The sequence below is a fragment of the Lipophrys pholis genome (assembly GCF_963383615.2).
Source record: "Lipophrys pholis genome assembly, chromosome: 10".
Classification (NCBI taxonomy): Eukaryota; Metazoa; Chordata; class Actinopteri; order Blenniiformes; family Blenniidae; genus Lipophrys; species Lipophrys pholis.
Window position 1 is genome coordinate 12,020,211 of NC_137640.1, and position 25,144 is coordinate 12,045,354.

The 25,144-nt window shown below is 40.5% G+C and overlaps 1 protein-coding gene across 4 annotated transcripts in view; it reads left to right on the top strand.

The window, feature by feature from the left end:
• LOC308116119 (uncharacterized protein C1orf21 homolog) overlaps nucleotides 1-17,749 on the top strand; it is a 35,478-nt gene extending 17,729 nt beyond the window's left edge. For 3 of the 4 annotated variants that reach the window (XM_080474118.1, XM_080474120.1, XM_080474119.1), the window contains exons 2-6: nucleotides 738-867; nucleotides 11,529-11,614; nucleotides 12,995-13,062; nucleotides 14,079-14,139; nucleotides 17,051-17,417. In XM_080474118.1, coding sequence (XP_080330244.1) covers nucleotides 777-867; nucleotides 11,529-11,614; nucleotides 12,995-13,062; nucleotides 14,079-14,139; nucleotides 17,051-17,275 — 531 coding nt within the window. In that variant the 5' untranslated portion in view covers nucleotides 738-776 and the 3' untranslated portion in view covers nucleotides 17,276-17,417. Of the gene's footprint in view, nucleotides 1-737; nucleotides 868-11,528; nucleotides 11,615-12,994; nucleotides 13,063-14,078; nucleotides 14,140-17,045 lie in introns of all 4 variants that reach the window. The other variant, XM_080474121.1, reaches the window with a different exon arrangement.
• The last annotated feature ends 7,395 nt before the right edge of the window (nucleotides 17,750-25,144 follow it).

Genomic DNA, 25,144 nt, shown 5'->3' on the forward strand with positions numbered 1-25,144 from the left:
TCTTGTACAAGTTTATCACTTGATACTTCAGTACCAAAGAGTATCAGTGTTCTCCTAAGTCTGAACATGCCATCAAAGCTTTCAAGAAAAAACTAATAAAGAGAAAAACAGTGTGAGCATTTATGTGCAGCAAATCAATCAAATAGGCTCAGGTCCTGCATTTTACCTCCTCAGGAGACAAATTGGACTATTGTATTGGTGGTGCGATTGTCACGTCATTGTCGTGAGGCCACGGTTGTGAAATCTGCAACACTCTTGGAAAATAATCTCTCACCTGAGAGACCAGACATTATAAGCCGTGATCAAGGCCGTCGGTCTTATGTCTGTTGCAGCCCAAATGACACAGCGTATAGCTGCATTCAATTCTGTGTCAAGCTGATTATCTACCAGTTGCATCACTGCTGATTGTGTTCACTACATAAATTGATGTGTTATGTTTTGTTTGACTTGACAATGTTCTTATCTTTTTGTGTTTTTAATTTACATTTGCTTGTCAAAATCGTGTGGCGAAAGCCCGTCTAAATAATGTACATTCAGACAAACTGCCATCATAAGTAGGTCTGGATGTACTTTGTGGAGGAACAGCTAATCTCAGAGAGAATACTGTGAAATCACACCGGAGAAAAGATCTGGCTGCAAATCGTCATAACCGACGAAACGATGGAGTACTGTGCTGTCAAAACTGCATCTTTGTTAATTTGATTGTGCAAAAACGTCTCCTCTCTGTTCTTGTGCAGGTGAGAGTGCGATGAGGAGAGGTTTCAGAGTGTGAGGCCATGGGCTGCACCTCGGCCAAGCAGGTGTCCGCCGTGCCCAACGATGAGGAGGGACGTGGCAAGGCTTACAGCAATGGAGACCTCTTCACCGGTCAGTTCACACACGGATGTCAATAAAATCTTCACTGCTCCATTTCACTCACTTAATTGCTCAACGTAGACCAATTACCCCTTCTGCCCTCACTATATATCCTCTTCATAATCGCTCAGAGTCCTCTGGGAGACCGTTAAGTTCTCCATTTACGACAATAACTGTCAAGTCCAGTGACTTTATAGGAGTCGTCTATGTTGACAGTACATGTTAGAGAGAGGAAGTAACCATTTAGTGAGACGATGGTGTGAACTGGTGTCCTTAACCTTAATATTTTTGTGGGAGATGGGAGGGGGGAAAAAAACAGGGAGTAATAGAAACACTAATTTGAGGACAGGAGAGGCTAGAATGTGAAAGGAGAATCGAGAAAGACGGGTGACGAATCACATTAACAATGTAATGGTTAAAGTCTAAAGGGCCCTCGACTAATTTAATTTACCACATGGAGTCTGACTTTGCGTTCACGTGGAGTTGGACTCATGCCCTGAGGATGTGTGTACGGTGTGTTGTGGCTTCGGAGGAAGTTTTCCAGAGTTCAAAAAAATCAGTTTGATGGTATCATCGGGGTCTTCTCCAGAGCTGAAACTTTTAAGAATATTCATGGCAATATCGCTCTTGTTTGACATGTAACAAACGTCCCCAGGTGAAGTAGTCAGCTGTAGTCATTTGGCTACCAAGCTGTCGTTTTATATTGTTTATACTAAATCCATCTAAAATGCTATCACTGTTTTATAAAAGTAAACATTATTCTTGAGCATGTTTTTCACACTGAGTTGTCACAAAGTCGGCACAGACTGTTTGTCACCACAAGTTCCTGCTTCCTGAAAGTTTCCTTTCTTGCATAAATGACTTCTCTTGTGGGAAACATTAGTTAGTTTTTTGCAAAGTCTGTCTTCTGAGTCTTTCGTCATTTTGGCTGTTGAGGATGAAAACGTTAAAAGGATTCTTTAAAAGTTCAAGTTCGCATTACCAAAGGTAGTTTTGTCCATTGCTTCATTGGTTTACCAAAAGTGATTACAAGGTGTGCCAGTGTTCGACAGAATGAAACCTAAAAGTACTCAACTGAAACAAAAAATGAGACTACCACTGACTAATGCAAGATTATGAAGCAGCAGGAAGGGCTGCAGTTTACAACTCGTCAACTAATCATACACTAGAAAATGTATTTTATTTAGCACCCAGATTCATTAAGGATAAAAAAAAAAGATAGATACTTGGTTGAATTTTTTTTTTATTTTAATCAATTTTGTGTTGGTATTCCACTGGTACAAATAAAAAGCTCCCATTTATTTCAAGGACACAATGCTCCTTTGTGATTCATTCATCTTTAAACAAGAACAGCAAAACTTTTAATATAAGAAGTAACTACCATTGTGCTTTCATCCATATTCAGGGCAGCTTTACAATCATGTTTAGGTAATCCTTGTCTGTACTGTGGTCAGGGTGAATAAAACTGCATTATTGGAACAACTGAATGAGCTTTTGGTACTTTAAGAGATATTCAATAACTGTTCTAGGTGTGATCCTTTTTTATCAAAGTTAGTACAAGCAATAATTATAATAAGTACGTTTCATTCACATTTTCAGCAAAAAATATGATGAAGAAGAATCGATGCTGATGAAAATATTTACTAAGCTGAGAGAGAGAGAGAGAGAGAGAGAGAGAGAGAGAGAGAGAGAGAGAGAGAGAGAGAGAGAGAGAGAGAGAGAGAGAGAGAGAGAGAGAGAGAGAGAGAGAGAGAGAGAGAGAGAGAGAGAGAGAGAGAGAGAGAGAGAGAGAGAGAGAGAGAGAGAGAGAGAGAGAGAGAGAGAGAGAGAGAGAGAGAGAGAGAGAGAGAGAGATTAATGGCGATTAAGAATTAGGAGCAACACTCTAACTGCATGCAGGGGGATGGATGTGGCAGATGACAATCCACAGGAGGTCTCTTCTCTCTATCCTCATCATCCTCTCTCCCTCTGACCCGTTTCCCTCCTCTTCAGCCGCTCACTTTCTATCCGCGACCTTTCATTGACTCTCCTATCTTTTTCATGTCCCTTCTCTGAAATGTTCCCATCACCCTCCGCCCCGCTCTGATGTCTTTGCGCTCGCATCTCGTCTCCCTCCTCGTCTTTTAAGGAGCAAGAAAACTAGGCAGAAGCTGGGAGGGAGAACGATGGGAGGAGTGGAGCGTTTTCCTTGAGAGAGGAAGAATGACGTGTGTTGACGCCCCTGCTTTTTCTTTTTTTCCTCACGCACTTTAACTTCTCCGTGTCTTGTTTATATCGCCTCGTTCCTTCCACTGCTCAAGGCCTCATTCTTCTCTTCCTCTTTCTCTCTCTCACTCTATTTTGGGTCTCTCTACCCCCCTTCCCTTTCTTCCGGCTCCCATGTCCCAGTGTTTCTCCTCTCCAGCCTCTTTCCTCTCTTCTTTGGCACAACATTAGGTCAGAACCTTGTGTCCTTTCACATCCTCTCCTCAATCCTCCCTCTTCCTCTCGATTTATCCCTTCGTCTTGCTGTCACTTGGTCAAAGGGGGATCCAGAACAGTCCTGGTTGTTACTATTTGAGCTTGTGGAAGATGGAAGTGACCTGAATAGTGAGGATTAGAGTTGTCGCGGGACACAATTTCAGCTTGCATCTCCTTTCTTAACACAACACCCCTCTGTTATTTGTCTCATTTTTGTGAGCATCTGGCCTTCCAGTTGTCGAGTGTTATTGTTAAGCATTGTGTCGTCATTCTTTTCTATTTCACATGCCACCCGTTTCAACCCCGGCCAAACTGGCTCACTGTATCTGCTGTGTTGTTATAATCAAAGCAGGAAGCATCAGTTAGCTCTGGTCAATCAGGCACATTTTAAAGAAAACTGTTGAGCTGAAATGAAGAACACACTTTCCCATTGACCTGGAAACAAGTTTACTTATTCGATTAGGTTTCTTTCAGAATGACACTTACGCCAAGTTGTTGTGACCATCTCTCACACTGTACTGTTGGGCTTAACTGAGCTGTTGTTGTTCAAAGGGGAGACGGCTCAATGATCCTGTTGCTGACGGACAAATATCGGTTCACTTTCAGGCCTTAAGGACTCTGGTACTATGAAGGATAGAAAACAATTTCCTGAAACGCATGAAATTACAACTACTGAACAGCACGTTGGTGTGTGTGTGTGCAATCACATGTTAGTGTTGTTTATCAGCGCAACAGCGAACCTCCTCTCGCTCGCACTGATCCCACGCCAACAGATTGTCAGCTATTCAGTCTATACACTTGTGTGTGTATGTGCGTGTGTGTGTGTCCCAGATATTTTGCCTGCCCATTTTGCCAGACTCCGGCTACTGACACTAAACTACCTCCACCCCCACTGTGCTTGACCCTCTCTGGGTCACCCCCGCACAATAACCGGAAAAGGCTGAGCTGCGTTACACAAACACAGAAGGCCGGCGAGGAAAAATAGCAACACTCACCACAACAGTATGCTACTGATGTCTGTTAATAATCACAGTCCAAGGAGATTGTGGTGGAGATAGCGGATGTGGTAATGCAGCATATGTGGAATCTCCGCAATTACAAAATGAGGTTCAGTCTAGATTTTACTGTTCATGAAAAGTTTGTTTTCAGGCAGCGAAACATATATATATATATATATATATATATATATATATATATATATATCCTCACCACCTGCTGCAGGTCCTTTTTGTTTCAGAGAGAGGTCAGAGGGCAGCCCTTGGCTTGTTGATGTTTCAGTTTATAGCCTTTTTGACTCAGTAAGAAATGTGTTTGGTCCAGGTGAGGTCAGAGGAGAAGTGGACATTTGAAGCTTTCCACCTCCTCTGCCTCCTTGCAGTGTATGCACAGTGCAGTGTTCAGTGTGCTCTCATCCCTCTGTATCGAATGCACACAAAATATTGCAAAGCACATCAGATACATTTCTTCTCTCACTGATTTTTCTGTCAGGCCAAAACACCTGCAAGCACGATCAATACCTCAGGGAGAAAAACAGACTTGCTTTAAAAAACGGATTATTTTATGAGTGCTTCGAAGAAACGCTGGCACTTCAGTCGAACTGAGTTTTCCTCTTAGAGAGCTCAATAGATGCTCAGACCTTGGCAGTATTATCACATACACGGTTTTTAAAGAGAGCAGTTACGTATTTGAGTGAACTTTTTACGCTGTCACATCTCAGACAATACTTTCTGTTCCTCGAAGCTACACTAACGACACAAGACACTTCAATCTCATAACAAAACACCATCTCTGGACGCATTGCATGCAGGTTGTGGGTGAAATCAATTCAGCTGCAGGGCAGTATACAGAAATAGAGGAGCATGCTGGCTCACCTGAAAGTCACCGGTTCAATCCTAGGGCTAGCTGGGTAAATATGACACCAGGGGGTGAGAGCAGCACTTGTATATCCCTCATTATCGCTGCTGAAGTGCCCTTTAATGAGGCGGTTCAGCTTCTCCAGCACAGCAGTCGGCCGTGGCTAACTGCAGCTGGACTGGGCAGCTTCCAGGTGTGACTGTGGAGGAGGGTGTTTTCTGGAAAAAGGTATTCATGTACAGAGGTAAATCCAATGCAAGAACAAAGAAACGCATGACACAACCGAGTCTGTACCTTTGGAACAATGCCTGAACAAAGACGTATCTCAAAAAACAAACTCTTCAAGGATGACAAATACACAAACACACCGTCACGCGTAGACTGAGCTGACATAGATACTGTATATACCTGTGTACAAGAAGAGACATTTCTTTGACCGCAATGAAGGACTGCCACACATCAGGAAAGACTGTGAAAGCACTTTTCAGCATTTCTAGAGTGATATGACCTGTTATGAATTGAGAAATTGACTCCAGCTTAGACAATTGTTCATGTTCCCAACAACATTTTTTCTAAGTGTTATAAGCAGTCACTGATGCGATGAGCAAACAGTTTCCCGGCAGGGTTGCTGTTGTTGCATGAGTGAAACATGTTCCAGGCCATTTTTTATGAACAAATAGTGAGTGACTTCAGCTGCAATACGTCACATCAGAGTGGATCACATTCATCATGATGTGAACATGTTATACATCTGGATTGTACGCCTTCACAATCGGTTAGCGTTAACTTCAATATTGATTGTCAGCTGACAGGAACATTTCTGCTCAGATAACCCAATGATTGACCTTTTAATTATGTTTGAATATTTGATTCTCGATACAATAAATCGGTCAACATTGTTTGATCGCGACAATAAAAGTACAGACAAATACATTAAACTTGCTTTTCTGTGTAAATGGATGGAAGAAAAAATGAGTAAATATGTCCAGAAAGAGCTATAAGTACCAGCTAATTAGATCAAAGGATCTTAATACTTTCTTCTTTTTTTTTTTTTGTAACTTTGAGCAGGTTTCTGTTGGGCAAAGTATGAATAAAACTAAACAAATCTTTTCTGAGTTTCTGAAGATTATTACTTTTTTATATTGTAAGCTATTGTAGCAATTTATTCTTGATATTTTGAAAGTATAAACAAATGAAACTATGGTCAGTGTGATTTACACATTAAAAGGAATCAACATTGGTTACCCAATTGGTTGAATTAAATCCATGTCAACTTAGTAGCAGGAGAAAAACATTTAGGTTAGATCATATATAGTAAATGAGATTTCTATTTCATTTAATTCTGTACTGACTCAGTGGAATCATGTGGCACTCACAATGGCTACCATTCAAATGGGATCTGCAGCATTATTAAATCAAATATCTCAAAATGAACTGTCTCATCATCCACTTTTCTTCAGCTTGTGCCCAGCAGCTGAAGGCAAAACGTTCACTCTTTGTACAGTCCACTTGTCTTTATAGACTTTCTCTTCCACAGCTGATTCTCACTGGGTGAGAACGGTTGTGTTGTGCAGTGTGTGTAGATTTGTATAAGAGACGAGACTTTGTGTTCAGGTGTAAATGTCATGGCCAGGCTGATGATGGCCTCCAGCCAGACTATTCGAGAGGGAGGACACACAGCAGGAAGGACAGAGTGACATAGCCACAGGACAGCTAGAGCTGTGAGAGTGAACACACACACACACACACACACACACACACACACACACACACACACACACACACACACACACACACACACACACACACACACACACACACACACACACACACACACACACACACACACACACACACACACACACACACACACAAATACGACTATTTAAATGAGTCACGCTCATACAAATGCTGCACTTGCATGAAATGACTAACGGGCTGATTCAAAGAGGCTGAAATAGAAACACACTCTTGCGTGTGCGTGTGCGTGTGCGTGTGCGTGTGTGTGTGTGTGTGTAACTGTCTGCACTTTAAGGTCAGTGCAGTTTCCCGGTCTCTAATCAGGGATGAGAAAGATGTCCACATCATAAAATCATGGCATCTCAAAATAGGTTTACTCTTTCATCTTCCATCCCTTCCTCTGATGATTTCCCTGCCTCTCACCCTGAGCGAGCCCCGGCATCGGCGTGACGAAACACTGTTGTCATTTCTTGTGACGACCGACACACACACACACACTCACACTCACACACCATGACCAACTTCTGCTCCCGTCTAAATTGAGGGAACGTGGTAGATGTGATAAGCCTTGATTGGCGTAAGCTGGGTCACTTTGATCTATGTATATTAAAAGCTTTTTGACTCTCCTGTGACGGGAGCATAACGTTCAGACACTTTGTAACCTGTGAGGCTCCATGTTATAAGATGGCCCCCTTTTTCCTCATTTCCTTACTGAAAATGTCAATTTCGATTTGTTTGTGTGCCCTGCAGCAGAACCTAATCTTTACTCTGTCTTTTTATTTGTATTCAGGTTTCAGAGATTTTAAAACCAAGGATGCGACTCTTAATTATGCACCGCTCCGGCACTGTGTGCTGTTTGCCTACAGAAGAGATCTAAGCCCGAGATGAGCCTGTCTTGTGTTAAAAAGCTGTTTGGTGTGTGTGTCGGCGTGTTCAGACAGAAGCTCCTTTGCGCCAACTTGTTTACATTCCTGAAACAAACGGCAGAAGTGTAGACGGCATTTGTTTCTCTCTTCTCTGTTTCTTAATCTCCGACAGTTTCTGCCATAAATTATTTCAAATAAGCAGTATTTTGCTCATGATATTTGGCTTCGTCGTGTCGCACGTGGAAGGGGAAGAGACGCAGGCGACGGCGCGCATGCAAACACACGCATGCAAAAACGCAAGTAATCCAGGTGTGGCCGAGTGCGAGGCAGAGGAGGAGCCCTTCGGCTGGGTACAAAGAGGCACAGAGAGAGACGCATTGGATAAATAGACAGATAAACTGATATCGCTGATAGAGCAAGGGCAAAATACAAAGTGTGTAACAGTCAAAACAAAGTGTTCTGCGTTTGCGTGTGTGCCATATATCTTCCATTTCGGCAACTTTATCAGTTAAACTCTTGACGGCCAGGTTGTCAGCAGAAATGTCAGCAGGCTTGTGTTGTTCTGTTCAAGGTTAAGTGGAGTAAGTGTTGCACAATCATGCTGTATAGAGAGTTTTTAGAAAGCACCTACCACATAGGCAGATTAATTGTAATTGCCTGGTATAAGCACCAATGGAGTATCCTTCAATCTTTGCTTGCTTTTCTGCAGGAAAAAAAACCTCTTATTTTTTCTATGTTTTCTCACGAGTACTCTTTAATTACACTTTCACACATTTATTTATTTAATTTTTTTTAGATTAAATAGTTTTACTCTGTATAATGCGCTTATTCTCCTTCAATAAACTTGGGTCATAGTACAGGTAACACTAAACTGTTAATGATTTATCGTGAGTGTGATTTATGACTTTGAGTCATAATTTCTGCCCCATCACCTCTTTTACCTTGGCCATCGAACGTTGGGGCGAAGGTTATGTATTTGGCTATGTGTATTTATTTATTGTTTTGTACATATCTGTGTGTTTTACCAACTTTTCGTAAAAACCATTCACTCGAATTGCATGAAATTTTCAGGGATGATTTGCCTTTTTCCAAGGATGGCCCCATGAAATATTGAGAGCGATTGGGTCAAAGGTCAAGGTCTAGGTGACAAAAAGGTCAAAAAAGTATTTTCGTTATATTGTGGTCAGTTTTCATCCGATTGATGTCAAACCAACGCCAAAATGTTCTGTTTTAATCCCCTATCCTCTGAAATGCCACATGATGGAGTGACATCATTACCATGGTTAGCAGTTTGGGGTCAAATGTCGGGGGTCACATGGATATTGTAAAATGCGTGTACATCAGTGTCAAACGGTGATGACATAAAGCAATTCAAACAACCATGACAAATGATAGGAGTGGTGTGGTGGATCAAATAACCTTGTAATCCATTGGTTTCCATGGTGACAAATGTGTCATTGGCCAAGGTATGTGCTCTACCGAGTGCCCGTTCTAGTTAATGTATTCTTTTAATAAACTTGCCTTCTCACTAACCAGCAATCAAACATCTAAAGATGTCACCTCAGAGTCTTACACATTGTTAATTAACACCAATCAACATGTTTTTGATTAATAGTAAAACTGGGCAACAGTAAAGTGATCAGTAGTAAAATAATGGTTCAGACAACTTTACCGTATTCATGCCTTCATGTGCAGTTTCTGGCATCATCCAGTTTATACAAACCTCCCTTGCAGACAACTTTAAATCACATTTGTTGAAATGGTAATATCCCACTGCTGACAGGTCACCACTGTGGGTCCCCATTTCTGCTGGATGCAAAGTTCATGAAGGGTCAGATTAGGGTGCATCATCGGAAATTGGAATTTGATGAGAAATATTTATCCTTTCATCTTATTCCCATTTAGTCTACATAGGGTCTGGATAGCAGTATGGCACCAACGAAGCACAGACATCCTTCTTGACTGTGTTTTTTAAAAAAGAAATGTATTCTGACATTCATTTTTCATTTTCTTTTGAAATTCATACAACAAATGACAATACTAAACTATTTTCTGTATATGTGTTTATTTACTTCTTGATATATGTTATCAATTTATGGTATGATATCCTTATTTTGAGTAGAGCTGAAACAGTGAAAGGGTCTACTTTCTCAATTTCTTAAGCTGAACATGTTTGATTTTACAGTCAATCAAAACTTCCTGGTTCCTGAAAATCATTAAAGTGTATCTTAAGTATACAACTAATATAAACACAGAAGCATGTGCCTGGTCTGAAATGATGAATGACAAAGGATCACTGTTACAACGTTCATGAGCGATGCTGCATTGTTACATACATTTTCGGAATATTATCGCATCCAATCAGTGTTTAAATTACTTCACGGTCAATGTAACATAATGAATGATATGTTTTCTGAACCAACTGTGATTGGATTTCTGGTTCTACTGATCTGTTTTAGCTGTATTGAATCCAGACATTACTGAGCAGCTCCATTCAGACAATTTATCGCTAATGGGCAGTAATTCACAGGTTCCCCACATTCCTACACACAAATAATATATAGAGGAAACAGTAAAAGATATATGGGAGCATAAACAACAATCAAATCAATGAAATAAAATCAATAAATCCTCCTAAATGGTATATTAGCTTGTCCAATAACACTGCATATAATGAAATACTGCTGCTGTGAGGGTGAACTGAAATCTTTGGTGATTATGCCATGTGATGCCACGTTTGTTGCCCTGGTTTGCGGCTGTGGCAGGACGAGGACGGGCAGATGCTCTGGGTGTGGTGGTTGTGTCCTGTGGTCTCGGGGAAGTGTCGACACTCTTACTGCCACCGAGCTTGTCTTAACTGTCTTAACTGTCTAAGCTGTCCGTGTACCCTGGAAGCTATTCAGCTGATCTTTAATCCCCTCCAGCTTGTTCCTGCTTATCACTTCCCTCTTCTTGTTTTGTTTTTTTCCCTCCCCTCCCTTCTCATCTCATCTGTCTCCTCTCGTATTTCACATACACATGTACTGTATTCCCTCTTGTAGTATTGCTTTGTCTCTCTTCAGATGAGGTTGGTTTAGAAAGGAGAGGGCTTGTAGCTTCCCTCTTGCGCCCCTGCTGCAGTGTCCATGTTTTAATATGCTTCATGAGTTCTTCATCATCACATTATCTGGAATGAATTATGACTCGAATCAGTGAGTCTTGTCTGAGAAAGGCCGAAAAATCTGATGGGACCTGGTGGAGAAATGTATAGACTTTAAGACACACTAAGAATATGACAGAAAAGTTTATTGTTTTCATTAGAAATGACATGTACTTTAATTTGATCATATAAACTGACACACCTCAATCCTATTTCGTCTCACTCTTTAAAACTGTTGATCTTAAATGGTGAAAATACTGGCTCTACAATTTTGGATTATTTTATAAAATATAGATTTAAAATACTTAGATATAAATATAAAATATACCATAAGCCAAATTTGGCACTATATATATTTTTTTTTTTATTATTATTAATTAATGTATTTATTCTAATGCTTGACACTAGTAAGTGTGTACACCATAAATGTATCACTGACTGACATAACAATTTAGTTTTCAACAATAATCCCCCAAAAAAGTAAATGCACTTGTGGAACCAGGAAGAAAGAAATACATCAGGATAATGTTTTTTCTCTCTTATACAAAAGTCATTAAAATGCCTGTCATTGTTTATTTCTTTAATCATGTCTCTCCAAACATTTCTTTCCTCAGATGAATACAAGATGAAGGGAGTGGAAGAGGTGAAGTACATGAGAGGGGATGAAAACCGGGTGAATGCACGCAACCAGGAGAACTTGGTGAGATACACACACACACACACACACACACACACACACACACACACACACACACACACACACACACACACACACACACACACACACACACACACACACACACACACACACACACACACACACACACACACACTCTCAGGTAAAGACAACATGTCAGTGTGTGGAATGTGTGGACTCATCGCTGGGTCAGTTTGACTCCCTCCTGCAAAGCCTTGCAAGATAAACTGTAAAAATGAGTGGAGTCCCTTTTTGCTCCAAATCTTGGCAAATAACTTGTCAGTTCAATCCCCCGATAATGTGAATAATTAATAAATCGAGGCACGCCATCTTTTGAATGTCAAGTCTGTGCAGATTTACAACCTCATGGGCTCCCTAAATGTCTGAACATAAGAGTTTGTTTACTCTTTCAGGGCTGTCTGACAGGCTGCTTAGAAATGCAACAGTGACCGTGGTTATGAGTGTGCCATGAGAAATAGAAGCAATGTTAAACTCCCACAAATACAGATTTGTTCCTAAACAACTGCAACTACCAGTGAACATCTTATCACTGCAGGATAAGCAAGGGTTTTAAATGAAGTCCTTGGATAAGGGCGCCTTGGAATCTTCAGTTTTTCCTATTCATTTCACATTATCTTTATATTGACAAACATTCAGCTTGGCTTATGTAAGCGTGCATGTCACAGTGCCATTTTCTGCCATTTGTGATCGTTGGAAAGGTCTATTGTTGTGTTTTAAAGTGAACGTAGAGGTCTGCTCTGGTTTTTGGTTAAATCAGTCATATAAGGACTGACCCCGTATTTCTACATAAGCAGGTAAACTCCTGTAGTGCTATCACATGTGGTCAGGCAAGTGTTTGTTTCGTACTGTATTTCCTTCCTAGAACACACGTAAGGTTTTCATGCCTTCCATTCCACATACGCGCACACACACACACACACACACACACACACACACACACACACACACACACACACACACACACACACACACACACACACACTCCCTCATACACACACACTCTCCCTCATACACTTTCACACAGTGAAAAGGAAAAATTATTCACGTTGTTGGTTGATTCGACTCACTGTAGCCCTGAACTTTCCTATTTACTCTCCATAACATGGACAGTGACTCATATGAGGTGACCAGCCGTCATTAGAGCTGATACACATTTTTATTAGACCAGCATACCTTATGTCTCTGAACCATGTCCTATGGCTGTCACACAGTGCCTGCTGGGTGTGGACATCATTTGATCATCTCTAGGTTGTTTTATTTGGGGGGGGGGGGGGTTGGTTTGGTTTGCTGATATGCAATGTTTGTTTTTAACCTACTTTATTAGCTAGTATGAAAATGAATATTGTGTTCATGTGTTTTCAGGAGAAGAGCAATGCACAATACAGGGGGAAGCAGCAGAAAGAGCTGGCTGCAGCAAACATCAAGTCTACGTAAGTGATCGGCGGCAGCTCGCATATGAAGATCTGAACAGAATATGTAGATATGATATGAACATTTGTATATAATATGTACAAAATATATTCCAGGTGCAAGATAATATCGGTAGGCTTATGGTATCAGAACTTACAACTGATCACATCTGCCTATCTGATTGAATTGACATTCAATTATGAATCAGTGCTAATGAAACAGTTCAATCTGACGTCTGTGTATCAGAACATCTAAAAAAAAAAAAAAACATTATATTAAGATTTATCCTGTAGATACCTACTAGGTGAAAAGAGGATCAGTGATGTTATTTTTACTGCAGGAAAAACTTGATGAAGTAGCTGCAGTCGAGAGGATTTTAACCTTTTCTTGAAATTAGTTACTGAAAAAGAAAAGAATATGCTGTATTATCACACTACTAGAACATATGAGCTATAGAAATGTAGGAATATCTCACTCTAAAACTGCCATTTCAAGACTATAAGACAATACAAGACTACAAGTCAAACTGGAAAAAAAAACCCAACCTAGTACATTATACATAACTAAATTAAAGTCCCTTGCAAGTCAGATGTAATTTGGCAGAACTGGCCCTTTAATAAACTGTGACATCCATTAAAATGCACCTTCAGTATGTTGATATTATGATGTGTGAACTAAGTGATAACTAAGTGTCTGGCGTTTGTAGCATTGCCTCCTGGCCCACCTCCAGACTGGGGGTGTGTGTGCGCCGATGAGCCTTTGTTAATGTACACATTATGGAGCTTTTAGTGTTTTGCATGAGATATTGGGCTGATGCTCACTGAAATAATTATTCAAAATTCTCTGCAGCCTTCTCAACCCTGCCAGCCATTTCTCACACTGCAGGGAGGATTGTGCGTGTGGGTCTGTTCCTGTGCGTGTGTTTGTGCTGTGTAGGGGGGCGTAATGGAAAATTCTCATGATGTATTTGTTGCCTCCCTTCTCCTCAATCCCCCCCTTCACTCTCTCTCTCTCTCTCTCGCTCTCTCTCTCTCAGTATTCATACGTCAGAGAGCCAGCAGGAATTTTTCAGGATGCTGGATGAGAAGATTGAGAAGGTGAGGGCATGTATGAGTGTGTATTGGTAGGGCAGCTGGGCATCTAAAGAAACACCTGGGTCTTAAAATGTAAAGACAAAGGCTGTTAGAGCATACGTTAATCCATATTGACTCTCTGTCTACAAACTCAACACTTAACGCTTGGGTGTGTGATGAGCAGGTAATGGCTGCAGAGACGAGCTCTGGAATTACCCAGCGAGCTCGCACACAACCAGAAGCAGCGAAAGTGAAATGAGAATCGACTTGGTTTTTTTTCTCCCACAACTCAACCTTGAAACACTTCGATGTACTTTCAATTCTGGAAAGATGGAGGCCTTTTATCAGAGTAAAGAGTCTGTCGAAAAGTACAATAATAGCGAAGGTTTTTATGACTGCGATGCTCATAAGATGACCGTGGCTCAGTTGTTACAACAGGTTGTCTTCTAATCCCGAGATTGGCAATTGGATTCCCTCATTTGTCTGTTTGTGTGGATGTTTTCTTGGGAAACACAATAAAAGCCGGAGATGTGTCATTTGGAAGCAACTTGCATCGGTTTGTGAGAAATGAATCTGTGTGGGAACAAGTAAAATGGGACTTGTCATGCAAAGTGCTCTGAAAGAGCCGAAGCTGTAAGAATACACGACATACACCAGTTGCCAATAATGTTATGCTGGTTAGACTTGCATTTTGGGAAACAGGAGTGTGTTATTACCTAGTTTTTCAGGGTGGAACATATGATTAACCCTTATGTTCCTCAGTTGTTAAGGTGATATATTTTATTGCCAAAAGATCAGTTTAGAAATGGGAAAGAAGGTGTTTCCTCCGAGGCTGGTTAAGATATCGTACCGATTATCTCTATCATAGCACCTGTTTGTGTGTGCCATATGTACGACAAGTGAAGAGTTTAGAGGTCCATTTACCACTAAAAGCTCACTCTTCTAGCCTATCTCAAAGTTAACATTCGTCCCTCTCTGGCATTTCATGAAGCACAGAAAAACACAAGAACAAATGTTCCAAACATAAAAGTTGAGATGTCAGCTGGATCAGCTCCAGTGCCCTGTGACCCTGAATTGGGTACTGCGGTGAAGTAGATGGATGGACGGCTCTCGAGACAAAAAGCAAATATCTCGTGACTCTCGGCTCCCCCTAAATTCAATTTCAACACGGCTCATTAAAATGAAATTCATGGTTACTTTCTATCAGTTTCAAATTATAATGAAAGTCTGCCGCTTTTGACTGTTACGCAAGTTCCCAATATGTGTGTTTTGATGTACAATAATAAACATTAAACTTCTCAGGAATTTAAAAAAAAAAAAAAAAAACTGGCAAATTTATGCATTGAACCCACAAGACAGTCAACAACTGAAAAGGTTTAGTACAATTTAAACTAAAGGGCAAAAGAAGTTAATGCATGACTCCTCCAGGAACCGTGTCTGTTCTTGTAACAGCGCAGATATATTGATTAACATCTGCTACACTTTCATATACAAACTAAAATTATGTTTGCCTATTTTGACATCTTTAGAATAACGTAATATACTGTGATTCTTTTCTGCTCAGCGAAAATACTTTTATCATCGCCTCTCACACGTCTCTCATTAGACTGTTTCCAGCTGCAGCACTCAGCAAAACAACCACAAAAAAACATCGAACACTGATTAAACTGTGAGCATTATACAAAGCAGCGACCGCAGTGCAAAAATATAAAAAGTGAACATTGTTCTGGTTTTCTCAAGGTTGCCTGAAGCGAAGCTCTTAATCAGTGTTACTACTGCTCTGTACATGATTTGATGGGTGTGTTGATTGGTAACTTTTCATAATATAATTAACTCACAAACAAACAAACACAAAGCAAAGTTGAATTTACTGGAAATTGGGTGCAAGACAACATGTGGCAGCCCTCAATTTAGTAAGACTTAACCATAACCCTAAACTCAAACACCTATTTCTCCCATGTTAAGTAGTGACTAGAAATGTAATATCAAACTTCTTGTTTTTTCTTAAAAATGACAGTTGGGATCCATTTTACTTCCACTGGAGTCGGATATCCAACTTTACATAAAGCCCAATGAACGTTAGACCGGTAGATTGTATGGTTTAATAATTAAATCTGTTGTCTGCTATTGTCACACATTGTGTGCTACACATGCTACTTTTACGCAGCATTTGCCATTTGGAAGTTGACTTTGATTAAAGAAAGCTCCAGCTTACGTGATTGATCCGTTATGTGGCGCTATTTGTGAAACTGGGTGCCACTCTTCAAATGCTGGTGTGCACCCAAAGAACTGCCCTTCCGAAGAGTGGGCTGCCCGCGAGCAAATACTGGTGGAGTTCCATTAAAGTCAGAATATCACCTTGACTACAGTCAAATGTAGAGATGAAACGCAGTAACGTTGACGGTGAAGGCTCCACGCCCTTGCGGCAGATAGTCAAATGCGGCTCTTCTATATTTTAGCGAGCAATACCACAATAAACTATTGTAACAAATAACATAAAAATTGCTTCAATGTAATATAACATGCTTGTTTAAACATGCTTTAATTGTAATTTCCCACCTTGGATTATCGGGGTACTCCTGCGGCAGCCTGTGTTTTATAGCTTCATTTAAGGAGCACAGCAGAGTTATATACGCTGTTAAGAGTGGATTTGAAGACGACGTGAAAGCATTTGAATTGGCACCTCACCCTGAAAGAAATAACAATTTAAAAAAAACAAAAAAAAACAGTCAACTACCCACCAGTCAGAAACAAACCTTCTCAGCCAATATTTTCAGGAGCAGTACGTGCAAAACAGATAGGACTGCAGTAACAGGTGCGTCTGCGTGCGGGCAGTTAGGAGTCATTTGGCTGCGTATACTTAAGTGGGGAGGAACTAAATTATGCATCGCTCATATTATCTCACTTCTCTCCGTTGCTTTTCTTTGCAGGGTAGAGACTACTGTTCGGAGGAAGAGGAGGAGGAAGATGGGACATAGCACAGAGGCCCCCCAATTGTCAACCCCATAGAGAGCCTCAGTGTGTGTGTGTGTGTGTGTGTGTGTGTGTGTGTGTGTGTGTGTGTGTGTGTGTGTGCGCATGTGTGTGTGCGTGTGTTTATATGTGCCTGAGAATGAATGAAGGAGAGATTTCAATCAGTGTTTTACCAGTGGGGCGTTGATACGACAGGACACTCAGTGGTTGGTATATTTTGAATATATGGCAAAGATAGTACTTTAAAGACAATTGGAAGAGTTTTTGATGCATGAGAGACGGCGTGAGAGAATGAGCGAATGGGATAAAGAAAAACCTCTTCAGAGACTACAACCCTCCTCTCGTAGCACCTCGCCCCCGTCAGGCCCCTGGATGGACAGATGGATGAAAAGAAGGAGTGATGGCAGAGGACGTGATGATAGATAGGGACACATCGTCGTGAGTGAAGGATTTGGGTCAAACAGAGTCATTTCCTCAAATGCGACGAGCGCTGCCTCGCCATCCCTCTCATCTGTACCCACCTTTCCATCACTCCTTCTCTGCGGTCTGGTCCTCAGCGTTTGCCCCCTGCTGCCGGACTAAGGAGCTCATAGACATGAAGGCCCGGTGCTGACGGGCCTCTCGGTGGGTGTCTGCAGGACTGAGAAACACAGAAGTGGGGAAGAAAGAAAGAAAGAAAGAAAGCCTGGGGAGGAAAAACACTGCAGAACGCAGAGGAATTATTTAACACTTCCAGGATTCACGCTAAACCTTTTGGCCTGCCTACCTACAGTCAAGTTGGTCTGGGCCATGAAGAACTGAGGGAAGGGATGAGGGAGGGTCCAGAAGAAGGTTGGGTGGCATATTTGTGGATATTTTATTAAGAAAGAGTAGGGAGTGAGCTGGCGATTTAGAAACTCCAATCTCCTGCCCGTCAAGGACCTTTATTTCTTATTCTGTTCTGCAGCAATTTAATTATTTCTCCCCTCTCCTGATGTTTTTTTTCCCTCGGTCTGTTTCACGCACGGCTTCCATTGTTGTGCATCATCATCATCGTCATCATCAGAGTCATTTTCATCTTGATCACCACAGCAAGCAGACTGGAGCGGCATGATTCAGAGCATCTGTCTCAACCCAACCCATCCCCTGTCATTTTACCCCAACATTGCAACTAACAGCACACACACACACATGTACATGCAGTCGTTCACACTCTCATTCCAGCACACCTCTGCATGTACACACACACACACACTCACACATACACACACACACACACACACACGCACACACACACACGCACACATTCATTTCACCAGCGAACTGCCCTGTTCATAGTGTGTCACCATATTTCTGCTACTGTGCACACACACACACACACACACACACACACACACACACACACACACACACACAAGCAACAAACTGGGTTGGGCTCGAGGGGTGAATTCATGGTTGCCGTGGAGACAGATCTGATCACTTTTTTCATCTTTACTGGATACTTCCTGTATTATTTTGAATACTTTTTTTTTTAATAAAGATAAATAAACAATCCGTGTGTGTGTGCGTGTGTGAGAGTGAGAGCCCCGTCATGCTGGCAGTGCACTGAGTGAGTGAATTCAGTCTATTTTCTTGTGGTCATGCTGCTTAAAGCCATTGAGTCATACCAGACTCATTTTGAGCTTCAGCATTACGTTATGCCCCCTGCTGGCATGAAGTGAGAACTGCAATCTCATTTTGGCCACGTTCCTGTAAGCTTTGGATTCATTTGACATTTAAAAAAAAAAAGTGTTCATGGATGGACAAAACCGTCACAACAAAACATGCAATGTTTACCGTTATGTGATTATTTGAATATGAATTTACCTTACAGATTACATAAACAAATTTAAGCTACTGAAGAGAAGAGAACAGTTTAACATAATCCATAAGCTTTGCATACAGAGAAGATGCTGTTATTTCTACCATGGTTTTGCGAAAATGAAATCATTGCCCCATTAATATTAATAAGCGTTGAAGGACCAACATTCACACAAGGTTAACACATTTCTTAGCAAAAATTTGATTTAAAACAGTATACAGTTGCAGATTCAGACTGACTATTCAAAACAGCAAAAAAATGTATTTTAACATACAGCTGAATAAAAACGTAAAGCTGCAGCGCTCTAGAATTAGTGAAATTCTATACAACATTGGAGGCAAAGGGCTCATACAAAATGATCATCCCCATTAACATTTTCCACAGATTCACTGAACTTCTGTGGCATAATGTAGCTTATTGTTGTAGCCATCTCTGTAAACCATCAAAATCTTTATGCCACCTAATCAGAACTAAACGGATTAAGTTCGCAACTACTTGGTGAAAAGGTTTTATTATTCACAGGTTAAGAAAACATTCCTTTGGGAGTTTGTGCAAAATGCAATCCTATACATTTTCTGCTGACCGAGGTGTACGACTTTGAAATGATTGAGCTTTTACAATAAACAGCAAGCTAAGTAATCAGGAGATAGTATGACCGGGTTGATCAAAGTGAAAAATCCCCTTTTCACAGTTTTTATATAACATTGCAGTCTGTTATTCTCACTCTCGTCGTGGTATGTGTCAGGCTTAGGTGTAAGTTTTGGTTGAAAGCCCAATTTGATCTCAAGTGTGCCAGATCAATAAAATGAAAGCATAATAACTTTTGCATATACGCTTTCAGACAACCCTGTACATTTGACATAATTTACACCAACAACAGGTTATATAAAATATAACCACGTTTGTTGTTTTTTCAAAGATAAAGAAGTTCAGTTTTGATCTTTTACAATGCAAATGACCAGAAAAGTCCTCTATCTGAGGCCTTTTGCAGCCTTCTGCATGCATGTTTTTACAAATATATCCTGTGGCTGTGATGCTGATGCTACTTATGGTGCCTAGTTCAATAGTCTAGTTCACCCACACTGCTGTACCGCTGTTATATTCTTACTAAAACTCTGCAAACATCAGGAAAAAAAACTGTTACATACATTTTTAACTGAAAGTCCATGTTGATTTTTTTTTCACCTCGAAAGATCATGATGTATAAAAAAAAAAAAAAAACATAACTCTTCCATTAATAGTTAGATGCTTTCAGTTCAATATAAACAGTAGCTCTTTGTATATAGTTTGGGATTGTCATAACATTTAAACCTATGGTTCTGCACTAATGCTTATTCCATAACTGATTAATCAATATTACACTTATGATAAAGTCAGATTTGAAAATGAGTGATAGCAAATTATTTGATAGCCTTACTCTCCACCTTTTATTTTCATGAGTTCACTTGAGAAGAAAGAAAATGAAAAGGTAAAAGAAAGCTATATTTGGAAAACCACTCCCCTGATCGTCCAATTTGTCCTACCATTATCAGCTCCCCTCAAGCTCTCTGGCAAATGACAACCTCTACGGGAAGCCACCCCACACTTTGAAAACCAACAGGCTGTAGCTAACCGACACAAACTAATGATTTATAATGGATAACATCATATCATGTAGATGAAGAAAGCCTCATGATGACAAAAGTGCAATAAATACTGCTGTAAATAGCTGTAATCCATTGTATTAAATGAAGAGATGAAACAGTCAGTAAATATGGATTATAATGGACAATCTGAGCTATGTCTTTTTCTCGTAAATGACTATGTGGTGGTAATGCATAAAACACCGGAGTGCTGAATCAATATGTGCTCTGATGTTTGGCCTAATGTGCACTCTGTGGGTCTGAGCACCATAATGCTTGGAGTGAGTAACGGCGGTGGAGCTGATCTCTGCATTATGAAGGCAACATTCAGGAGCTAATACCTGACTGTCTTTCTTTAACACACACAAGCTCCTCTACCTTGCATGACTCAGGGGCGTATAAGGTTACAACCAGCAGCTTCGGAGCACAGCGGCGAGAATGGGTCCCCGTGGGCAAGAGCTGGCAGCGAGGCGGGCCTGCACAGAGAAATAAAACTGCTGGAGGCAGACAGTGAGAGGGAGAGAAGGAGGTGGGCAAGGTAAGAGCGAGGGATTGGGAGGAGGGGGGAGCTGTGAGTGAGAAATGTGGGAGGGAGAGAGCGTGGAAGAGACAAATGTTGCCTGTTAACCTCAGACAGGAATATGGGCGAGAATATGTTCTTTCCACCCTGACGTAAGTACCAATAAAGAGCTCACTCCTCCCTGCTGTGTGTGTGTGTGTGTGTTTGTGTGTGTGTGTGTGTGTGTGTGTGTGTGTGTGTGTGTGTGTGTGTGTGTGTGTGTGTGTGTGTATCAGTCGCCAGCCCATGGTTTACGAGGACTGTACAGTAATAGAAGGACCTCTATACAGGTTGGGATTTATGTTGAAATTTGTCAGGGTTGAAATAATACGTGGAGCTCCTCCATCTGATCTGATTGTTAGATTTTTATTTATTTATTTTTTGTGATAGTTTGTTAACTTGCATTTGATAAATATATCAATATAGAACAACATAGATCCACCCCAACTTTTGATAGTAGAATTGGCCTTTTAATAGTGTATCATCTTTTTTCTTTTGCGTCACTTACTTGTGTGCAGCAGTCGTAGCTTTGGCCACAGGAAATGGAAATGGCGGGGGTGGCTGCCGGATTGCTGGTAAAAATAACAAAGTTGTTTTTTTTAACTCATTAAACTGAAAAAATGAATGCAAGACGTCCATGCAAGGATTTTACCAGCCCTACAAAACATATTCCTTACCTCAACCAAATGTCATTTAGATCATTTCGATATCACTGTTCACTTGTTAATACTTTAATGTGTCTTTAAAAACAGTCCATGAGGTACATATGGATTAATTTTTATTACTGAAGTAGTTGTTCCAATAGTACTGTGGGCTATCAGGTGTGAATTTATACAAATTAGGGGAAGGGTTAAATAGTGACACCATTGTCCCTTTAAAGAGCCAACAACTGTTTGTTTTGGTCCTCATAACTCACAATTTTTTTTATTTTTTTTTTATTCAATTGAGTTTCATTTCTTAAAGAAAAAATAAAACCTTTTTTTTTTTTTTTTTTATTATACCCAGAATGCAGATAACGCTGTAATTAAGACACATATGTCATTACGGTGATTATTTCAGGTTTAAATAAATAAATAAATAAATAAATAAATAAATAAACAAACAAACAAACATACAAACAAACACACACACACACACACACACACACACACACACACACACACACACACACACACACACACACACACTTTGGACAATTCAAAATAATTTTTTTTAGACCAGAGGCATCATTTACTTCTGCGATTTTATGAATGTTTTGCAACAGTTCTGACTTGGTGTAGTTCATTTCACCTCTTCCTGTGTGTATTTAAGGATTTTATTGGTCAGAGGTTTACGTTCACATTTCATCTGACTCCAGAGATAAACTTGTTTGTGTTGCTCTAACTCTAAGTGGTTTAACCAAAGAACAGTAACTTTAATGTAACACTGAGGGAGAAATGAATTCCCCAACAAACTGCATGTTGTATAACTATGTTTCTGAGTAGTCTTTTTAAAGCAAGGTGCCATGTTTCCGATATGGTTTCCCAAATGAAATACAGTAATTAACAGACAACATAAAATGCTGCTTTTTTGTGACTGGACAGCCTGAGGGGAATGGTTTATAGCAGATCTATATATCTGAATATTTAATTTGAGAAAGCCGGTTGTAAAAAGCCAGTCAGTTAGCGTTCACTAAGAATAGCTGTCACTGCACTCCCATAAGCTTTAACAAGCCAAAGTGTGGTCACTGTGGTTTGGATTTGTAGACTGATTTTGTTCCTAAAATGTTCCTAAATGTTTTTTTCATATAAGACAGTAGAGACATGGAAAGATGCAGGGAAATTGGTTGGCAACTTAAACCCCATCCAAGGTGCACAGAAGGAGTAAACAATCAGAAACAGGGTTAAAGTCTAGTAACTCATGTAGATATGGCTAGATTACGTTAATCAGTAAATCAAACCTCGCCCCAGATAAAGCTGGTCGAGAACAGTTTCAATATATGGGATGATGAGATCCCCCACAGAGCTTCAACCACACTGCAACATGCTGTCTCATACTAATTGGTCATTTCTGGTTAAATGCCTTGATGTTTTTCCACATTATGAGATTATATTATTTTCGTTAACAGCTGTTAGGATCAATAGTATATATGGAGCATGCACTAGTTGCACTAGTTAGATAAGTTAACTTTGAATTATCTGGTTCGCCTTGACATAAAATCTGCGTTAACGCTTACATCATCAAATCAAATGGTCTCCATTACAACTACAATAATTACCCATCAGTTAATTAAAAAAAGAAATGTATTGGTTTTACCCCTCACTTATGTTTTTTATATGGATTTCTTCTTAAAATGGCAAAAAAATCCTGCATGGCATGGCAAAGGCATTTCCTGGCCCACAGTATGAAAGAATCTGGTCCAAGACATAGGTTTTGGATATCGAGATAAAACTTGTTTTGAATAAAGTGAATAAACATCAACTTTTTTCTGTTTTTAAACTCCCTGCCAAAGAATTAGTGAAAGAGAGACTTAAATGTGAAACACATTGATTATGTTTGCGTAGTTCGAGGATGAAAATTGGCTTAGAAATACGCTTTATGTGTACGAATGTGCACCAAGACAAAACCCCACACCAAATGTTGCTGATGTGGATGAATGCGGTTCATGTTTCTATACGTGTATACATGTAGAAATTGCTCATGTTGACAGTATGTGAGTCAGCTGTGTGAGGCAAAGGCATGGCTTCCCGCCCGCACGCCCAGCAGGCCTGTGCTCAGTGTCTTAACTCTCTCCAGCAGTTCCTGGCAGCCTGATACCCACTTGGAAAAAAAAAAAAAGGTCTCCTTTTGGTTCCGTGCACATTTATTTACAAATTGTGGCATTTTCAACAGTGCTTCATGGTGGTCAGCACTCTCGACTCACAGCAAGGCAGTGGCTAGTTCAGGTCCGGTCGCAGGCCTTTTTGTGTGGAGTGTGCATGTTTTCCTGAGGGTATTGGGAATGTGCTCCTATTTCCTCCCTATTGTCCAAAAATCTCTGTTTAAGGTCAACTAGTTCCACTAAATTACCCGTAGGTGTGAATTAATGGGCGTGGTTGCTTGTTCATCTGTGTTGACCCAGAGACTTGTCCAGGTTGAAGTCAACTGTGACCCTGAATTGGATAAAGTGATGCAGAAGGTGGATGGACAGCAGGTCCAACCTCTTCACCTCTGACAATATGGGAAACTATAAATACTACACCCATCAACTGTGTGTACTGGCACTACTTGCCCATCGTTACAAGTTTTGACCATTTCTCTCTCCGCCTCATTCATTTGTATGGAAAACCTCTCGATGCAGAGCCTTACCCTGGATTACCTTGGCAAAGAGACAGCTTGCGTACACAGCCTCCACAGTAAGGAAGAAGGCCAAGGCTTTAGGGAAGGTGGAATTAGATGCATTTGCATTCCTGCTGCACACCCACAAGAAATGACCTACTTTAATTCTAGAAAGATAATTGTTTACTGTAAACACACCCATGAACAATTATGCAACCATCTTCTTTTTTATTTTTATTTTTTGCCTCGGTTTAGTGTCAAGGTCCCAATATGAAACCTCAGTGTCTATGAAAGGTGCATTTTAGAGAATTTTAGTGTGCGCTATTGCATCTAGTGTCCAGCAGTCAATTTGTAATTTTGCTACCGTATTCCAAACTCACATTAGCTGAATCAGCAGTCAGTCCAAGAATGTGGCTCCTGATTTCACCGAGGAGCGTGTGTGTCAGCAGAAACAATTGATTTACAATTGTGGGAAAATGTTCTGAAATCTCAGTTGTCTGACCGGAGTTTGTGGTTTGGTGTCTCACCGTGTGAACAATCACGAGTTCCCTCTTGAGGAAGCATGTCCATTAATGTGTGTGAGAGAAAAGCTCCTGGAATAAGACAAGAGCACCACCTGCTGGTTTGGGTTTTCTCCGTAATGAGGGACACTCATTTGTACACACGCTCCCGCTGGCTTGTACGATCGGGCTCTTTCCAAGGGCTGTACATCAACCTGACACACACACACACACACAC